A 19,471-nucleotide genomic window follows, 5' to 3' on the forward strand; every position below is an offset into this window, starting at 1 on the left:
TGGATAGAAAAAAAAAAGATTAGTTATTTGGATCTCTTTCAGAAAGTCATCAGGACCCAAGTCTGACTAATACAGAACACCACCCCTTTCTCCCCACAGGTCATGGATACAGTGGATGCCATTTCCCACACAACTCTTCTCACACATAAATAATTGCAGCTCTTGATTTCTCCCCAGATTGTGAGCAATGTACCATTGAAGGCTTCAGTCCACCTGACATTCTCTATCGCATGCTCCATCAACTCAGTCGCAAGGACCTGAGAGCTATACTGAACCAGAGAAAGGCCAATTACACTTAGGGAAGTAAGAGAGAAAATGAGGAGAGTATTTTAGGGTTTTAAGCTAATGACGTTATGCCTGCACCACTACCATCCTCCCCATTCAGGACCCCAGCTGCTGGGTGAATAGAATCTGGGAGCTAAGCAGTATGTAGATTCAGCCCTGGGCTGCTATTTACCAGATGTCAAGGGGGATGGTGTTAGAATTCACTCCACTCAGCTTCCCCACACTCCAATACAGCATCTCTCCACCAGCAGTGTTAATCTGGAAAAAGGCATCTGGAGAGATGTGGATCTTCAAGCCCAAGATCTCTTCAAAGAGCTCATCTTCCTGTGAGTCTCACCTGCCTTAATTCCTGAGAATGGAAAGTAATGATTACCATTGTGTGCCCTTGGTTATTGGTGTGGATAGTGAGCTCAAACCAGTGTCCACTATGGAGTTCCCCAAACAGAAGCTGAACGGGAGACTGATGATGGCTACAATGGGTCATGGTGCTAGAAAAGAAGAAAGAAGAAAGAATCTTAAAATTGCAGACCATTATATCTCTAGTGGTTAGTTGGAGGGGGAGGTTCCAGCATCTCATCTAGGAGACAAAGCACTCATGGCATGGCCCTGAGAGCTCTGAAAGAGTTCCCAGAGTACAGAGATACATGCAGACACTCTCATCTACAGTCTGGCCTGGGTTCTTGGACCTGGGTAGTGATTGGCCCTGGCTAAGGGCCAATCCCACTTAGCCCAGGTTTTCCATAAACACCATCCCTACCTCAGCAATTCACAGCCCAGACTATGGCAAGCCATCAGCCTCCTGCGTGCTGTTTGGCTGTCCCAGGACTACCTTTTCTGGAAGTAAAATGATGTCAAGTCACAGACTACTCCTGACCCTTTGATGAAAAACTCCTTTACAGTCTCCTTCTGAACACAGAGCTCCTTCTTCCCAGACCAAAAAAATCAGAAGTCAAGCGAAGACTCATCTCTGAAAATTTCCTCTCCTAGCTCTACAATAATGTTTTGGTCTGTTCACACTGCATACTTGGGTTGGTCCAGAAGCCACTGCTTTTCCCTGCCATGACCCCCCTCCACCGGTAGCTCTACAGTACTCAGCTCTGCAGTAGTAAAATAAGAAAGCACAATTCTACCCTGGCAAGGTTCCTCAGTTGGTTGGAGCATCATCCCATACACCAAAAGGTTGCTAGTTTGATGCTCGGTCAGGGCACATACCTAGGTTATGGGTTTTATCTGCAGTCAGGGCATGTATTGGAGGCAACCAATAGATGTTTCTGTCTCACATCTCTCTGTCTCTCTGTCTCTCTGTCTCTGTATATTTCTCTCCCCCCCTTTCCTCTCTCTTTAAAATCAATTAAAAATACATCAAATGAGGATAAAAAAAGAAATCATATTCTCTAAAGAAAACGTGAGTTATTCTTCTAAACAGGAGCTAAATTGAGCTTTTGTCCCATCAAGAAGCAATAACATTTTGGTTTCCTTCATACTTCTCCACTTCAAACATCACACCCCTCACTCACCCAAACACCTCAGAGGACACAAGAGCTAGGTGAAAAGTGCTAGGAAGAGAATGAGCATTTTTAAAATTTCTACATCACTACAGACAGCATAACCATTAGCTTGACTGGGATAAATCACAATAAACTATGTTGGAGCTATAGAGTTAAAAGTCCAGGAATCAATGAAGATTTAAGCCCTAGGTTGGATATTTCCCAGATCTTTAATCTTGGGTACTTTTATGCCTCCATTTGCCCATCTCAGAAATGAGAATAACAATAACTTTCCTTCTCCCATCTACTTCACAAGTTTGTTGAGATGATCACATTAGTATAGGAATTTTTTAATGTGTGAATGTTTGATAGCTCCATGTTCTTTACAAATGTCAAGTATCATTGGGTTATTAATAAGAATTTCAATTCTGACTTACCTTCTAATCTCTATCAAATTGATTTTTGGATTTCACAGAGCATCCACTAACTTCCATAGGCAAAGTTCTTGTGAAAACCTTTAGGAGTCCTCACATGATAATTAACTTTGTAACCTCACCTCAGTTCCCATGTTTTGATTATGCCAGCAGCATGATTAAAGAATATATTTGCCATCTCCTCTTTCTAACCCCAAGCCCCTGTTCCCATCCCACACAGATATTCTGTGGATGTGTAGTTTCTGCTTTCTGCCCTGAAACTTCCAAAAACCAACTGCAGTAAGGTAATACAAATGGTTGCTACAGAAGCTGCTCCTCATCATCCTGTGAGTCTCACCTGCCTTAACTTCTGAGAATGGAAAGTAATGGTGGCCATGGTGTGCCCTTGGCTATTGGTGTGGATAGTGAGCTCAAACCAGTGTCCACCTTCATGAAACAGAAGGCAGGGATCCATTGCAGACTGTTGAGGGAATACTTCATAGTACTATGAAGAATATTCTTACACAGGCAAAAGTAACAGGTTCACAGCTGATTATTGATTCTGGGTGATTGTTATGGGCTGTATTGTACCCCTGCCCCCCAAATTTATATATTGAAGCCCTAAGCCCCAGTTCCTCAGAATGTGACTGCAAGTGGACATGAGGTCTTTCAAGAGATGATTAAGTCAAATGAGGTAATTAGGGTGGGCCCTAATCTAATATGACTGGTATCCTCCTGTGAAAAACAATTTTGGACACACAAGGATACAATGGTGTGCACATAGAGGAAAGATCGTGTGAAAACACAATGAGATTATGGCTGTCTCCAAGCCAAGGAAAGAGCCTTCAGAAGAAACTAACTTGCCAAGATCTTGATCTTGGACATTGACTGTAGAATTGAGAAAATAAATTTCTCTGGTTTAAGCCACCTAGTCTGTGTATTTCGTTATGGCAGCCCTAACAAACTAATGCAGATATATAAGAAACATGATCCCTGCCCTTTGACCTTACAGAGAAACACAATCCATTTTATTCCAAACAATAAACTGCATGAAAGCATAAAGCTGTATCCTTAGTCTGGCACATAATGGTTGCTCAATAATTATCTCTTTTTTTAGATTTTAATTATTTTTTAGAGAGAGGGAAAGGGAAGGAGTCAGGGAGAGAAACATCAATGTGTGGTTGCTTCTCACACATACCCCACCAGGGAATTGGCCCACAGCCCAGGCACATGCCATAACTGAGAATCGAACCGGTGACCCTTTGGTTCACAGGCCAGTGCTCAATCCACTAAACCACATTAGTCATGACACAATAATTATCTTTGAAAGAAGGCATGAATAATCAAGAAAGGTATTTTATTTGCACGTACAATCTCAGGTTATTCTATATATAGTGTGGAATACAATAATCTTCCATTTCTGTGAATTTCTCCTGGAAGTAGTAATATACTACTCAGTTGCTATGATTCTATTCCTACCTATAAATTCCTGATATAAGCCCATAATTTCTATATTTCTTCATATAACCAGGTGCCAACTACAGCATAGTTCAGTCAGCTCCTTCATTTCCTCCTGGTGAATAAAAGTCAAATACAATCCTGATTTAGTCACACACAAGTTTGTTGCTGCCACAACAAAACACACTGTCTGATTTCCTAGGTCCCTTTGTTTTTATAATACATGTAATCTAGGTTCATTGTATTTTCAAACAATCACAAAACTACGCATAGAAGGAGTTATAGCAAAAAACAGTGCTGCCTTAGAGGGTAAAATCAATTAAGGCTATAGTTCATACTTTGGCTATAATTTCCAATAAATGCAATATAAGATATGACTAACTACACTGAATACATTTTTCAAATTTGAATTTGGTGATTTAAAGAAAAACTGGTGGGCAAAGAATGTTTTTCAGAAATAAGAGTCAAATGTCGAAGATTCTGGAAGAATGGGAAATTGAAGAGTTGAGTCAGACCTGGAAGATAATGGTTAAGTTTGAACTGCACAGGTCCACTTATAGACACATTTGTTTCAATAAATATGTACTGTATTGTAAATGTATTTTTTGTTACTATCTTTTTATATCAGGATTTTTTTTAGTATCTTAGCAACCTTCTTTTATTTGTATTTTATTTTATTTTAAATATATTTTATTGATTATGCTATTACACTTGTCCCATTCTCCCCCCTTCATTCCCCTCCACCCTGCACACCCCCTCCAACCTTCATTCCCTCCCTTTACTTCATGTCCGTGGGTCATATATATGTTCTTTGGCTTCTACATTTCCTATGCTATTCTTAACCTCCCCTATCTTCTTCATACAACTTATGCTACTTATTCTCTGTACCTTTTCCTTCTCTCTCCCCACCCACTCCCCCGTTGATAATCCTCCATGTGATCTCCATTTCTGTGATTCTGTTCCTGTTTTAGATGTTTGCTTAGTTTGTTTGTCTTTGTTTTTGTTTTAGGTTTGGTTGTTAATAACTGTGAGTTTGTTATCATTTTACTGTTGATATTTTTATCTTCTTTTTCTTAGATAAGTCCCTTTACCATTTCATATAAGGGCTTAGTGATGATGAACTCTTCTAACTTGACCTTCCAAGTTAGATAAAAAGTACCAACAGTAAAATGATAACAAACTCACAGTTATTAACAACCAAACCTAAAACAAAAACAAAAACAAAAACAAACAAACTAAGCAAACAACTATCTGGGAAGCACTTTATCTGCCCTTCCATTCTAAATGATAGCTTTGCTGGATAGAGTAATCTTGAATGTAGGTCCTTGCCTTTCACGACTTGGAATACTTCTTCCCAGCCCCTTATTGCCTGCAAGGTTTCTTTTGAGAAATCAGCCAACAGTCTGATGGGCACTCCTTTGTAGGTAACTGTCTCCTTTCCTTTTGCTGCTTTTAAGATTCTCTCCTTATCTTTAATTTTGGGTAACTTAATGATGATGTGCTTTGGCGTGTTCCTCCGTGGGTCCAACTTCTTTGGGACTCTCGGCTTCCTGGACTTCTATTTCCTTCACCAGACTGGGGAAGTTTTCCTTCATTATTTGTTCAAATAAGTTTTCAATTTCCTGCTCTTCCTCTTCTCCTTCTGGCACCCCAGATTTGGGTGTTGGATCTGGTGATTTGGATATTGGAATGTTTAAAGATGTCCTGGAGGTTCCTAAGCCTGTCTTCACTTTTTTTGAATTCTTGTTTCTTCCTTTTGTTCTGGTTGCTTGTTTATTGCTTCCTTCTGGTGCACACCATTGATTTGAGTCCTGGTTTTCTTCCTGTCACTGTTGGTTCCCTGTACATTTTCCTTTATTTCATTTAGCATAGCCTTTATTTTTTCACCTAATTTGCGACCATATTCAACCAGTTCTGTGAGTATCCTGATTGCCAGTGTTTTGAACTGTGCATCTGATAGGTTGGCTATCTCTTCGTTGCCTTGTTGTATTTTTTCTGGAGCTTTGATCTGATCATTTAGGCCATGTTTTTTTTGTCTCAGAGCTCCTGTTACGTAGTAAAGGGTGGAGCCTTAGGTGTTTAACAGGGTGGGACAACACATCACTGCACTGTGACGCTATATGTGGGGGAGGGGTCCAATAGGAGACAGTGCTGCTTGCTCCACTCTGCTGGTTTTCAGTCACTTCCCCAGCTACCCACCATCAAATTGTGCTTTTCTGGTGCTGATTCCTGGGTGGTTGGGTTTGTGTACATTCTAGGACCCTGTGGGTCTCTCCAATGAACTCTCCTACGAGGCTGGGAGTTTCTCCCACTGCTGCCTCAACCGCACAGATGTTTTCAATCAGAGATTTGAGGCCTTATTTCCCTGTACTGGAATCCTGAGTTGCATTGTCTGTCTTGCTCCCCAATTGTTCTTTCAGGTTTATCTGCATGCAAATGTGGGACCATCCAGTCCACAATCTGCTGCTTCCCTAGGTCTGCCAGCCACGGCCTTGCCACCAGTCCTCTCAGCCAGGCTGCCCATCTCTGCTCCTCCTACCAGTCTGGATGAATGTTTCTTTAACTCCTTCGTTGTTGGATTTCCATAGAGTTCGCTTTTCTATCAGTTCTGGTCAGTTTTTGTTTTTAAATTTGTTGTTGTCCTTCTTTTGGTTGTGCGAGGAGGCACAGCATGTCTACCTATGCCTCCATCTTGGCCAGAAGTCCTAATCATATTTTATTGCTTATGCTATTACAGTCATCCTGATTTAGCCCCCTTTGGCTCCCTCCACCGAGCACTCCCCATTCCCTCAGGCAGTACCCACACCATTGTTCATGTCCATGGGTCATGCATATAAGTTCTTTGGCTACTCTATTTCCTATACTGCACTTTACATCCCCACGGCTTTTCCTTTCGGTAACTATTTGTACTTTTTAATCCCTTCACCTCCTGACCCATCCTCCTCCTCCCCCCTCCGAACTGGCAACCTTCTGGTAACTAACTTCTTTTCTCTTGTTTTAAGAGTCTTTATCTTTAACCTTTGGCCTTTTAATAATGATCTATCTTAGAGTGGACCTCTTTGCATCCATCATAATTGAAACTCTGTGCTTCTTGGACTTGCACATCTATTTCCTTCACTGAATTAACAAAGTTTTCTTTCACTGTTTTTTCAGAAAGATTTCCAATTTCTTGCTCTTTCTCTTCTTCTGGCATACTTATGGGGTCAATGTTGGACCTCTCAAAAGTTGTCACAGAGGCTGTTTAAAATATCCACAGTTTTTTGGATTCTTTTTTTCTTGTTGTTCTGCATGGCTGTTGGTTCCTTAAGTTACAAATCATTCATTTGATTCTCTGGTTCATTCACTCTACTGTTGTTTCTTTATAAATTATTTATTTAAATTAGTGTATCCTTCATTTCTGACTAGGTCTTTTTTATGTTGCTGAGGTCCTCACTAAGTTCCTTGAGCATCCTTATAACCAGTGTTTTGAACTCTGTATCTGATATACTGCTTATCTCCATTTTGTTTAGTTCTTTTTCTGGAGTTTTGATCTGTTCTTTCATTTGGGCCATGTTTGTCTCCTTGTTTTGGCAGTGTCCTTGTGTTTGTTTTTATGTATTAGGTAGAACTGCTTTGACTCTGTGTCTTGGTAGTGTGGCCTAATGTGGTAGGTGTCCTGTAGGCTCCAGTAGCACAGCTTCCCCTATCACCCAAGCTGGGTACTCAGAGTGCACCCTTTGTGTGGGCCGAGTATACCCTCCTCTTGTAGTTGAGCCTTGATTGCTGTTGATAAGTCAATGGGAGGAATTTACTGAGGCCAGTCACCTGCAAGGACTGGCTGTGACCCCTGACCACCAACCTCCACACTCCATGGAGGCAGCTGTGCAGGGGCAAAGTGGTGGTGCTCCAGTGTGGTCTGTAGCTGTCCACTGGATACACTGGCCCTGGGGTTTCCCAGGTGGTGTGGGCCAAGGTAAGCTGTATTTTGCCTGGGGCACCCTGCGTGAGCTATAAATCAATCTGAGATGGCAGCTACTTGTGCTGAGCTTAGACACTTCCAGGTGAAGCCAAGCTGTGACTCTAGGGCTCACTGAAGCCAGCTGTTGCTTGTTTGATAGGATTTAGGAGCTAAAACCAGCCATTCATTTGGAAAAGCAGCTTGCAGGGGCAGGTAAATTGGATGGGGCGGTGACTCAGTGGATCTCCAAGATGGGTCACACAGTGTCAGCCAGGTTGATGGAAGTCTCAGCTCTGACACCAGTGTACCAGCTCTGTGGGGGGAGGGCTCAGCAAAGAGACAATGGCCTCTGTTCACCCTGATGCCAGACACTTCAGTCTCTCCCTGTATAGCACTGGTGCCCTTCAAGCTGCCAGCCCAGTGTTGGGGCTCAAAGAGAGCAAGTCTGAGTAGGTGAGTCTATGTGTGGGTTCCCCAAGAGGAACTGCTTAGGGCTCCAGCAGCCTCCTGCATTGATTCAATCCCTGATGATTTTTGCAACTAGAAGTTTGGGGACTTGTCTTCCTGGCACTGGAACCCTGGGCTTGGAGGCCTGGTGTGGGTCTGAGAGTCCTTACTCCCATATCCCTCCCAAATTTTTATCCACATGGGTGTGGGGCCAGCCCATTCCACATCCATGACCCTCTTACCAGTCTGGATGGATGTGGTTTCTTCAGTTACACAGTTGTCATACTTCCATTCAACTCAATTTCTGACATTTTTTAGTGATGAATGTTCCCCATTTTAGTTGTAATTTTGATGTGATTGTGAAAAGAGGTGAGCGATGTCTGCCTATATTGCCATCTTTACCAGAAGCCCAATTTTCTAATAATATTTTTTCTAGATTACTCTATTGTAAGAATATAGTATATAATACATATACAAAATCTGTATTAATCACTGTTACCAGTAAGACTTCTCTGGTCAAGAGTAGGCTATTAATAGTTGTTTTGGAGGAGTCAAAAGTTATATGTAGATTTTCAACTTCATGAGGGGTCTGTGCCTCCAAACCCTCCCCCACCCTGCATTATTCAGGGGTCACCTGTATTCACTGTCACCCATTCCTTTCCTTCCATTCACCCACTCATTGAGGTTCCCACTACTCCACAAAAAAAAACAATTCCTATTAAAGTCATCAATGATTTTGTTATGCTGTTCGATGGCCAATTCTCAGTTCTCATCTTGCTAGAAGCATTTGGCACAGTTGATGAGACCCTGCTCCTTGGTTCAGTATCTTCAATTGTCTTCCGGCCCCCACATTCTCTGGGTCCTTTGACCTCACTGAAAGATCATTCTCAACCCCTTTTCCTTGCCCCCCTCTCTTCCCAGACCATTTAAAATGGGAGTGCCCAGGAAAGGTCCATGGTCCTCTTGTCTTCCTTATCTACTCTCACTCCCTTGTTGAAGTTTTAGAGTCTATGTGTGTCTATAAATTCCTTTCTTTCCTGATGTATTACTGAGACTTTTCTAGATTTCAAATTTGACTTTGAATCATTTGCCTTTATAAATATGAAGACATGGTTTCATTGTTTCCTGGTCTCCCACATTGCCCACATTGTTGTATAAGACCAGATGTTAAAATAAGTCCTGATCCTTCGTAGTTATTCTCTTCCTCTTTTTTTTCCTCTAGAAGCTTTTAGGGAATCTATTTATCCCTGAAACTTCAGACCATGGGGACCTTTATTCATTCATCATGGTGGGTACTTTCTAGGCTTTGTCTCTCTGAAAATAAATACTTTCAGACGTGGAATATTTTCCCGTATTATTTCTTATCTCCTTTTGTTTTCTATTTTCTCCCTTCTATTATTTGGATTTTGGACTTCATGTATAAAGCCTATTATCTGCTACTCATTCCTCTACTATTTTCTTATTAATCCTCATCTGAGGATATGTTTGATTTTTAGAGACAAACAAAGGGGGCAGGGATAGAAAGAGGAAGAGAGAGAAACATTGATGTGAGGGTGAAACAACAACCGGTTGCCTCCTGTATGCGCCTTGACTGCACCCCTACCAGGGATCAAACCTGCAGCTTGGGTATGTGCACTGACCAGGAACTGAACTTCCAACTTTTTGGTGCACAGGATGACACTCCAGCCAAGCCAAGATCTCTACTCTTTTTTTTTTATTATTTCTTTGCCTTTTTGTAAAATTTTCCTGGCATAAATACCAACATCTTTATACAATTTTTCCACTACCCTACCTTTAGTGCTGAAAAGATTTTTCTTGTTCTTGATTGCTCCTTTATATAATATCTGGTTCTTTTCGGTAGTATTACTTAGTAATGTAATATATGTGTATTTTTTTCCTGTTCTTCGAATCATCTATTTCCTCCAGAAATTTTTTCCCATTTGTTTTGGGCACTTTTCACAATGAAGACTTTTTCAAAGAGCTGGTGATGCTTTTCTGACTTCATATTTAAGAGTGAGACCTTAGACTGATCAGCAATTTAGCTTGAGTAGATTTGTTGATTCTTGGCTTTATTGTTGTGAATTGTGTCTGCCTCAGGAAGTCATTACTCTGAGTCTATTTGCTGCATGAGAAAATCATCTCCAAGTTTCTTGCCTGACTGCTGGCCTTCTAGAATTTAGATATAAAAGGGGAATGGTGTTACAACCATTAAAAATGAATATTTCGTGTAAACTTCCTGTTTATACTCCTCTACCAACACCACTATGCCTGGTAGCTCCAAATTCAGAGCTTTTGTGGGTTCATTTTCTTCTGAGAAAAAAAACACTCCAGTCTCCTGCTACAAGATGGGCATTCTTGGTAAGATGAGGATGTTTGCCAGTTTTATGTCCACTGTCCACCAAACCCTATTTTTAGCCCTGTGCCTTACCTCATCTCTGCCTACTCCAGTACCTTGCACCTTCAAGTGTGAGACTTACCACAGTTGTGTGAAACAGATAAGCCTTACATCTCATCAGGTGCCTCTTTGTAGGTAATGCATATATACTTGCTAAGTCAGTTGTCACTCCCATTTGCTTTTCATCTTCTAAGACTTCATTTAGTTTGCCTTTGTTGTCTCTCTGTTATTTCTTTCATTTATTCATTCAAAAATAAAACTGAGTACCTACAAGTGCCAGACACTGTTCTAGGTGCTTAGGATATAATAACAAATAAAATATTCCTTTCATTTTGGCACTTACATTTTAGTAGGAGGAAGCAGATTTTTTTTAAAGGACAATAAATTATATGGTATGTTAGACCATAACTGTAGTTATGGTCTGAATGTGTCCCCCATAATTTCATATGATGAGATCCTAACCTCCAAGGTAATAGTATTAGGGGGTGGGGACTCTGGGGTGATTCAGTCATGAGGGTGGAGCCCTAATGATTATAATTAGTGCCTTATAAAAGAGATCTCAAAGAGCTAGCTCATCCCTTCTGCCACATGAGGTTACAGTAAAAAGACAGCTCTCACTGAGGAAGTGGGCTCTCACAATATACTAAATCTGCCAGGATTTTCATATTGGACTTCCCAGCCTCCAGGACTGTAAGAAATAAATTTGTGTTGTTTATAGACCATCCAATTTATGGTATTTTTGTTATAGCAACCCAACTGATCTAAGACAAGTGCCATGGGAAAAATACAGCAGGATAAGGACGATAAGATGTTCTAGGGCTGGAGGAGGTGTGGTCTGTCATTTTAAATGGGGTCAAAGTAGGCTTTATTAAGAAGGTGACATTTGAATAAAGCAGTGGTTCTCAACTGAGGGCAATTTTGCCCTGCAGGGGACATTTAGAAAGGTATGCAGACATTTTTGGTTGTCACCACAAGGGTGATAGTTGGGTGGTGCTACTGGCATCTAGTGGGTAGAAGTCAGGGATGCTTTTAAGCATCCTACAATGCTTGGGACAGCCCTCACAACAAAGAATTATCCACCCCCAAATAACAATAATGCTAAGGTTGAGAAACCTCAGAATTAAGACTTAAAAGGAAGTAAGGGTATGAACCCACACATGTTGCAGGTTCCATCTCTGGTCAGGCTGCGTGTGAGAGGTAGCTGATCAATATTTCTCTCTCACATTGATGTTTCTCTCTCACATTGATGTTCTTCTTTCCCTCTCCCCTCCCCTCTCTCTAAAAATAAATAAATACAAATAAATAAGAGTCTTTTTTATTCGTATCCTTCATAGACTATCCAAAAAAAAAAAATCCAAAATGATGGAAGACTCCCAAACTCTTTTTATAAAGCCAGCATCATCCTAATTCCAAAACCAGATAGAAACACAACAAAGAAAGAAAACTTCAGGCCAATATCGCTGATGAACACAGACGCTAAAATCCTCAATAAGATATTGGCAAATTGCATCCAACAATACATTAAAAAGGTCATATACTGTGACCAAGTGGGATCCATCCCAGGGATGCAAAGATGGTTCAAAATTCACAAATTAGTAAATGTAATATATCACATAAACAAAAGCAAAGACAAAAACCACATGATCATATCAATACATGCGGAAAAAGCTTTTGATAAGGTACAACACCCATTTATGATAAAGGTACTCAGAAAAATGGGAATAGAGGGAGCATTCCTCAATATAATAAAGGCCATATATGAAAGACCTACAGCCAACATCATACTCAATGGGCAAAAACTAAAAGCTTTTCTACTAAGATCAGGAACAACACAAGGTTGTCCACTTTCACCACTTCTATTTAATATAGTATTGGAAGTTTTAGCCTCAGTAATCAGGCAAGAGAAGGAAATAAAAGGCATCCAAACCAGAAAGGAGGAAACAAAACTGTCATTGTTTGCAGATGACATGATAGTATACATGAAAAATCCTATAGCCTCTACCAAAAAAACTGCTCAACCTCATAAATGAATTTGGCAAAACAGCGCTTTACAAAGTCAATATCCAGAAATCAAAAGCATTTTTGTATACTAACAATGAATCAGCAGGAGCAAAAATCAAGAAAAAATCCCATTTGATATAGCAAAAACAAAAATAAAATATCAGGGAATAAACCTAACCAAGGGGGTAAAAGAGCTGTATGCAGAAAACTACACAACACTGAAGAATGAAATCAAGGAACACACAAACAAATGGAAACATATACTGTGTTCATGGATTGGAAGAATTAACATCATCAAAATGTCCATACCACCCAAAGCAATTTACATATTCAATTCAATGCCTATTAAAGTAACAATGACATACTTCACAGACATAGAAAAAAACACTTGAAAATATTATATAGAACCATAAAAGACCCTGAATAGCAGCTGCAATTTTGAGAAAGAAGAGCAAAGTAGGAAGGATCACATCTGATATCAAACTGTAGTACAAGGCCACTGTAATCAAAACAGCCTGGTACTGGCATAAAAACAGGCACACAGACAAATGGAACAGAACAGAGAGCCCAGAAATAAACCCAAGTCTCTACAGTCAATTAATATTCAACAAAGGAGACAGTAACGTAAAATGGAGTAAAAATAGCCTCTTCAACAAATGGTGTTGGGAGAACTGGAGAGCTACATGCAAAAAAAGAAAAGAAAAGAAAAGAAACTGGAGCACCAACTTACAACATACACCAAAACAAATTTAAGGTGGATAAAAGACTTAAATATAAGCCATGACACCATTAAAGTCCTGGAGGAGAACATAGGCAGGAAAATCTCAAATATTCCATGCAGTAATATTTTCACTGATATGTGCCTTAGATCAAGGGACATAAGGAAAAGAATAAACAAATGGGATCTCATGAAAACAAAAGCTTCTGCATTCCTAAAAAAAAAAAAAACAGCATTGAAATGAAAAAAGAACCAACTGCATGGGAAAACATATTTGCCAATGATACCTCAGGCAAGAGTTTAATCTCCAAAATATACAAAGAACTCACATGACTCCAGTCTAAGAAGACAAGCAACCCAATGAAGAAATGGGCAAAGAACTTGAACAGACACTTTTCCAAGGAGGACATACAGAGGATCCAGAGACACATGAAAAGATGCTCAGTATCACTAGCTATCATAGAGATGCAAATTAAAACCACAATGAGATACCACTTTACACCTGTCAGAATGGCCATCATAAACAAAGCAACAAACAACAAGTATTGGAGAGGTTGTGGAGAAAAGGGGACCTTAGTTCACTGTTGGTGGGATTGCAGACTGGTACTACCACTATGGAAAACTGTATGGAACTTTCTAAGAAAACTAAAAATGGGTCTGCCTTTTGATCCTGTAATTCCACTGCTAGAATTGTATCCTAAGAACCCTGAAACACCAATCCCAAAGAACCTATGCACCCCAATGCTTATAGCAGCACCATTTACAATAGCCAAGTGCTGGAAACTACCTACGTGCCCATCATTAAATAAATGGATCCAAAACTATGGCACATTTACACAATGGAATTCTATGCTGCAGAAAGAAAGAAGGAGCTCCTACCCTTTGCAACAGCATGGATAGAACTGGAAAACATTATGTTGAGTGAAATAAGCCAGGCAGTGAAAGACAAATACCATATGATCTCACCTTTAACAGGAAGCTAAACAATAAAACAAACAAGGAAGCAAAATATAACCAAAGACACTGAAATAGAGAACAGGCTGACAGTGTCCAGAGGGGAGAGGGGAGGGAATTTCAGGGGAAAAGGGAAGGGTTTACAAGGACATGTATAAAGGACACGTGGACAAAAACTAAGGAAGGTGGAAATGGGAGGGAGGTGGGGAACACTGGGTGGGTGAGATAGGGTGGAAGTAAAAAACAGAAAACTGTACTGGAAGAACAATTAAAATAAATTTAAAAAATATTTTTGGTTAATGGGAATGTTCTATATTATTAAGTGTACACTTAAAAGAGGAAATTTTACTGTATGTAAAATGCACCTCAATAAACCTTAGTTTTAAAATAGAACAAAAAATAATTTGAATTATAAGGATTTTTTCCTGAATATTATTTAAGAGAAAATGTCTGGCAACTCAAAATCCCTCCTTCAAAGAGGCATATACAGATGTGGAAAAGCAAAGTACTTCAAGCTCAAAGCCATTTTTAGGAGAAAACTTATTTCTGACTTCCAGCTAAGATGGAGGCATAGGTGGAAATACTGTACCTCTTCACACCACCAAATTTAAGGACAACAAAGATTTAGAAACAAAAACACAACCAGAACAGACATTAAATTGAATTGTACAGAAGTCCAACAAGAAGGAACCATTCATCCAGACCAGTAAGGGGGTCAGAGTCGGCTGTGAGTGGAGAGGGATCCTGGTGGGAAGAGGTGGTGTTTAGCAGAACCAGGTGTGGGGAGGAAATGAGCAAACCCAATGAGATGGGCAAGGCGGTTGGCTGACCGCGGACACACATTTACGTGCAGATAAACAAGGCAAAAAAAAGGGGCAGTGAGACAGACTGCACAAACCAGGGCCCCAGGGATGGGAAATAAAGCCTAAAAGCACCAAGTGAGAAAACTTTTGGGGATTGAGGTACCGAAATAAGCTCCCAGCCTCACAGGAGAGTTTGTTGGAGAGACCCACAGGGTCCTAGACCATACACAAGCCCACCCACCCAGGAACCAGTACCAGAGGGCCCAATTTGCTTGTGGGAAGTTGCAGAGGGGAGGGAAATCCGAGAGAGCAGACCAAGTGCCATTGCTCCCTCTCTGACCCCGCCCCCACATATAGCATCACAACCCACCAACTGGGCTGCCCTACCCTGGTGAACATTTAAGGCTCCACCCCTCACTATGTGACAGGTGTGACCAGACAAAAAAAAAATGGTGCAGAGTAACAGATCAAAGCCCCAGGGCCAATACTTTTAAGCAACCAAGAGATAGCCAACCTATCAGAGGCACAGTTCAAAATGCTGATAATCAGGATGCTCATAGAACTGGTTGATTTTGGTCACAGAATAGATGAACAAATGAAGGCTACACTAAGTGAAATGAAGCAAAATGCACAGGAAACCAATAGTGATTGAAAGAAAACTGGGACTTAAATCAATGGAGTGGACCAGAGGAAGAAAGAGACAACCAAACAAAAAAGAAGGGAGAAACAAGAATTCAAAAAAATGAGGAGAGGCTTAGGAACCTCCAGGACATCTTTAAACGTTCCAACATCCCAATTATAGGGGTACTAGAAGGGGAAGAGGAAGAGCAACAAGTGAAAAACTTATTCAAACAAATAACAAAGGAGAAGTTCGCCAATCTGGCAAAGGAAATAGACTTCTAGGAAGTCCAAGAAGCTCAGAGAGTCCTAAAGAAGGTGGACCCAAAGAGGAACACACCAAGGCACATCATAATTATATTAGCCAAGATAAAAATGAAGGAGAGAATCCTAGAAGCAGCAAGAGATAAGGGGACAGTCACCTACAAAGGAGTTCCCATCAGACTGTCAGTGGATTTCTCAAAAGAGACCTTACAGGCAAGAAGGGGCTGGAAGGACATATTCCAAGTCATGAAGTCCAAAGACTTACATCCAAGATTGCTCTATCCAGCAAAGGTTTCATTTAGAATGGGAGGGCAGATTAAGTACTTCTCAGAAAAAGTAAAGCTAAAAGAGTTCATCATCATCAAGCCCTTATTATATAAAATGTGAAAGGGACTTATCTGAGAAAAAGAAGATAAAAATATGAACAGTGAAAAGACAGCAAACTCACAATTATTAACAACCACACCTAAAACAAAAGCAAACCAAGAGGACAGCTAGATCAGGAGCAGAGCCACAGAAATGGAGATCACATGGAGGGTTAGCAACAGGGGAGTGGGAGGAGGAGAGTGGGCGAGAAGGTACAGAGAATAAGTAACATAGACTATTGGGAGAAAATAGACAGGGGGAGGGCAAGAATAGTGTGGGAAATGTAGAAGCTAAAGAACTTATGACGGATGGACATGAACTAAAGGGGGGAATGTAGAGGGAGGAGGTGTGCAGAGTAGAGGAGACTGAAGGGGGGAAATGGTACAACTGTAATGGCATAAATCAATAAAATATATTTTTAAAAAGTCATTTCAAAAAAAGAGAAAACCTATTTCTTAGCCATTAAGAAGCTTATTCTGAGCTACTATGTACTATTTTATCTCATGCTATAGATATGCAATATGATATCTATTTTGTTTAGATTTTAAAAGGGAAGTAAAATATAGTGGGATTTATTTTTTTGTTACTGAACACTAGAATGATAACATCATATATTTATTTAATTCTGTACCCTTCCCTTTCCTCTCCATCCTTGGTTTGTTATTTTTACTAGCCATGGCCATCAACTGACCTCTCCAATTTCCTATGTAGTACCCCCACCATCTTTGGATTGCCATCTGGAACTTGGTTCACAGACAAGGTAGACTTTTTCAGTAGACATTGGTGACAAGCTGGAGGAGGCAGGAGAGGAAAGGGGAAAGAGGTCAAAGGAAACCAAAGGCAACAATATAGGGAATGAAAGAATGTTCTCTGGAAAAAAAACAAATAATAAGTGATGTTTGCTTGTAAAGTATGGCATAGGTGAAAATCCATGGCTGAGATCAAGATACTCCATAGACACTTCATGGCAGAAAGGTGTTCCAATCTTGCCATAAAGCAGGAGTCAGCAAACTTTTTCAGTAAATAGCCAGATAGTAAATAATTTTAGGTTTTTCAGGCCATATGGTTCCTGTCACAACTACTTAACTTTGCCATTGTAGTGTGAAAGCAGCCAGATACAATGCATAAACAAGGGAGTTTGGCTGTTCCAATAAAACTTTATTTACAAAATCAAGCGCAAAGACAGATAATAGCCTGTGGAGGGTTTTGAAAGGGGTTTTGCATCAGAGAGGCCTGCCTGAGTGTAAATCTCAGCTCTGGTGCATTCTAGATTTGTGTCCTTGAGTGAATTACTTAATCTTTCTGAGCAACAATGTCTTCATATGTAAAATGATAGAGCTTAACCCCCAGAGTGACTGAAAACAGTAAGCAATTACTGTGATCACTTAGCAGGGAGTCAGGTCCCCAGCAACTGACCAAGAGGTGAGGGCTTACAGAGGGTATGATAGCATGGAGAAGACAACAAAGCCCCTCCAATTTTGGTGCAGCTGTTGTCACTTTCACTCTGTTGATCATTTGGAGGCAAGACTCTAGTCTTTGTAAAATTTTGTTCTGAGCTTCAAATTTCACCTGCAAAAGAATGTAAGTAATAAAACAGAATACTTTTGCAATATACCTCAAAAAATAGAAAACAAAAAGGTAAGAGAAGGTTGTTCCACAGATTTTGGGGTCATGGTCTCAGGAGATAAGGAGTCCAGAGTGATGGAAAAGCAACATACCTAATAAGGTATTGGGGAAAGGTCCAGAGTGAGCTCTTGTGTAAGCTCACCATTTTATCAGACCTTTCAGACTGAACACTCATGCTGTCTGAGTGCTGTCCAATAGAACTTGCCATGGTAATGGAAATATTCTATTTTGATGTAAGACTCTATGTAATATGACAGCCATTAACCACATGTGGCTACTGAACACTTGAAATGTGGCTCATGTGACTGAGGAAGTAAATTTCGAATCTCATTTCATTTTAATTAACTTAATATAGTCAGCTCTGCTATAATGTAACATTAAGTGTTCCTACACCATACCATGCAAAATCATGCAAAAGAAATAACAGAGCTCATGGGGGAAATAGAGTTGGGCACACACATTCCAAAATTTTATTAGTAATACACACATAAAAGATAAGAACCTAATTAAAATAGTATAGGTTTACATGTTAAATAGCTAAAAATTGAATATATTACTACAATAGAATGGCACTTTGCCCTGACAAAGACCTGAATTTTGCTTATGGAAGTAGCTGCCCACCTGTAACTTATCATGAGGTGGTGAAAGGAGAGTCATGTGAGTGGAATGGAAATTTCTAACAGCAGATGTGAATGGGTATGGCTCATAACACACTCAGCGAACTGAGAGAGCAGCAGATGTCTGAGGTGTGTGTGTCTGTTCATTTAATGTATTTTCATGGAACTCGGTCCAGCTGGGTGCAGTTTCCTTCTTTCATCTGGTGTTCCTTAGAAGTGATGAAATCACTTCTAAGCAAATGTGAAATATATATTATGTTCAAATTGTTTCCTAATATATCAATCTGTTGGAACAAATTTCAATTTTCAAAGCAAGCATTATAGCAGAATTGACTTACATTTAAATAGCCACATGTGGCTAAAGCTGTAAGAATAATAAAAAAAAGCAAAGAAAGGAAACAAGCCTTTATACATGGCTTTAGAGTTTGGAAGACATACCTGGCCTAAAGTTAAAATTTTTGAGTTGTTAGCACATTGAATTTAAGTACTCCTTGGTGTGCCTGTGTAGAGATGTCCAGTCAAGTGTCTTACAAGTCTAACATGATTCACTTGATGGAATTGAGGAGTGAAGACTGAAGCTGCATACCAACCTTAAGTTGTTCTTTCATAGCTTAGCCTCCAGACTGGTGTCACAACATCAGCCAGCCTTGAATAAAAAAATTCAGGCACTAAGTTCATTATGTAAATATGTATTATGTACTTACAATGTGCATCATACTTCCTGCCACCATTTCCTCTAGCATTTTTCTTATCATTCAGAAGACCTAACTCTCATGCTCCTGAGGAGACAGTCTGGGAGAAAAGACCATTTTGGTGCTGTACACTTCACAAAGCAGAACAGATGGGAAAACCTAATATAAGAAAAATCAAGATTTATCAGGAGGTAATTAATCATATTACAAAAGGCTCTGCTGTTGGGTTCCTTTAAATAGCCTACCTCCCTAATGCTTTTAAAATATAATTTGATTTGACCTCATTGCCCAGGAGAAATGCCCAGTAGCTCTGACAGTACTTCAGCACCACTGCAGGCTCCAGATGGGAGGTGGCTTATGCAAAACATATTAACAAAAAATCCTAAAAGT

The 19,471-nt window shown here is 40.1% G+C and overlaps 1 protein-coding gene across 1 annotated transcript in view; it reads right to left on the reverse strand.

Moving 5' to 3' along the window:
* The window catches only part of TRMT2B (tRNA methyltransferase 2B), a 31,840-nt gene that overhangs the window by 11,849 nt on the left and 520 nt on the right, over nt 1-19,471 (reverse strand). The window contains 10 exon segments of the mRNA XM_037060174.1: nt 194-294; nt 458-605; nt 712-773; nt 1,115-1,209; nt 2,544-2,690; nt 16,861-16,919; nt 16,922-16,937; nt 17,581-17,715; nt 18,980-18,991; nt 18,993-19,035. Coding sequence (XP_036916069.1) covers nt 194-294; nt 458-605; nt 712-773; nt 1,115-1,209; nt 2,544-2,690; nt 16,861-16,919; nt 16,922-16,937; nt 17,581-17,715; nt 18,980-18,991; nt 18,993-19,035 — 818 coding nt within the window.

This window comes from Sturnira hondurensis, unplaced genomic scaffold (genome assembly GCF_014824575.4).
Source record: "Sturnira hondurensis isolate 20B ecotype Veracruz unplaced genomic scaffold, ASM1482457v3 Scaffold0011472, whole genome shotgun sequence".
Taxonomy (NCBI): Eukaryota; Metazoa; Chordata; class Mammalia; order Chiroptera; family Phyllostomidae; genus Sturnira; species Sturnira hondurensis.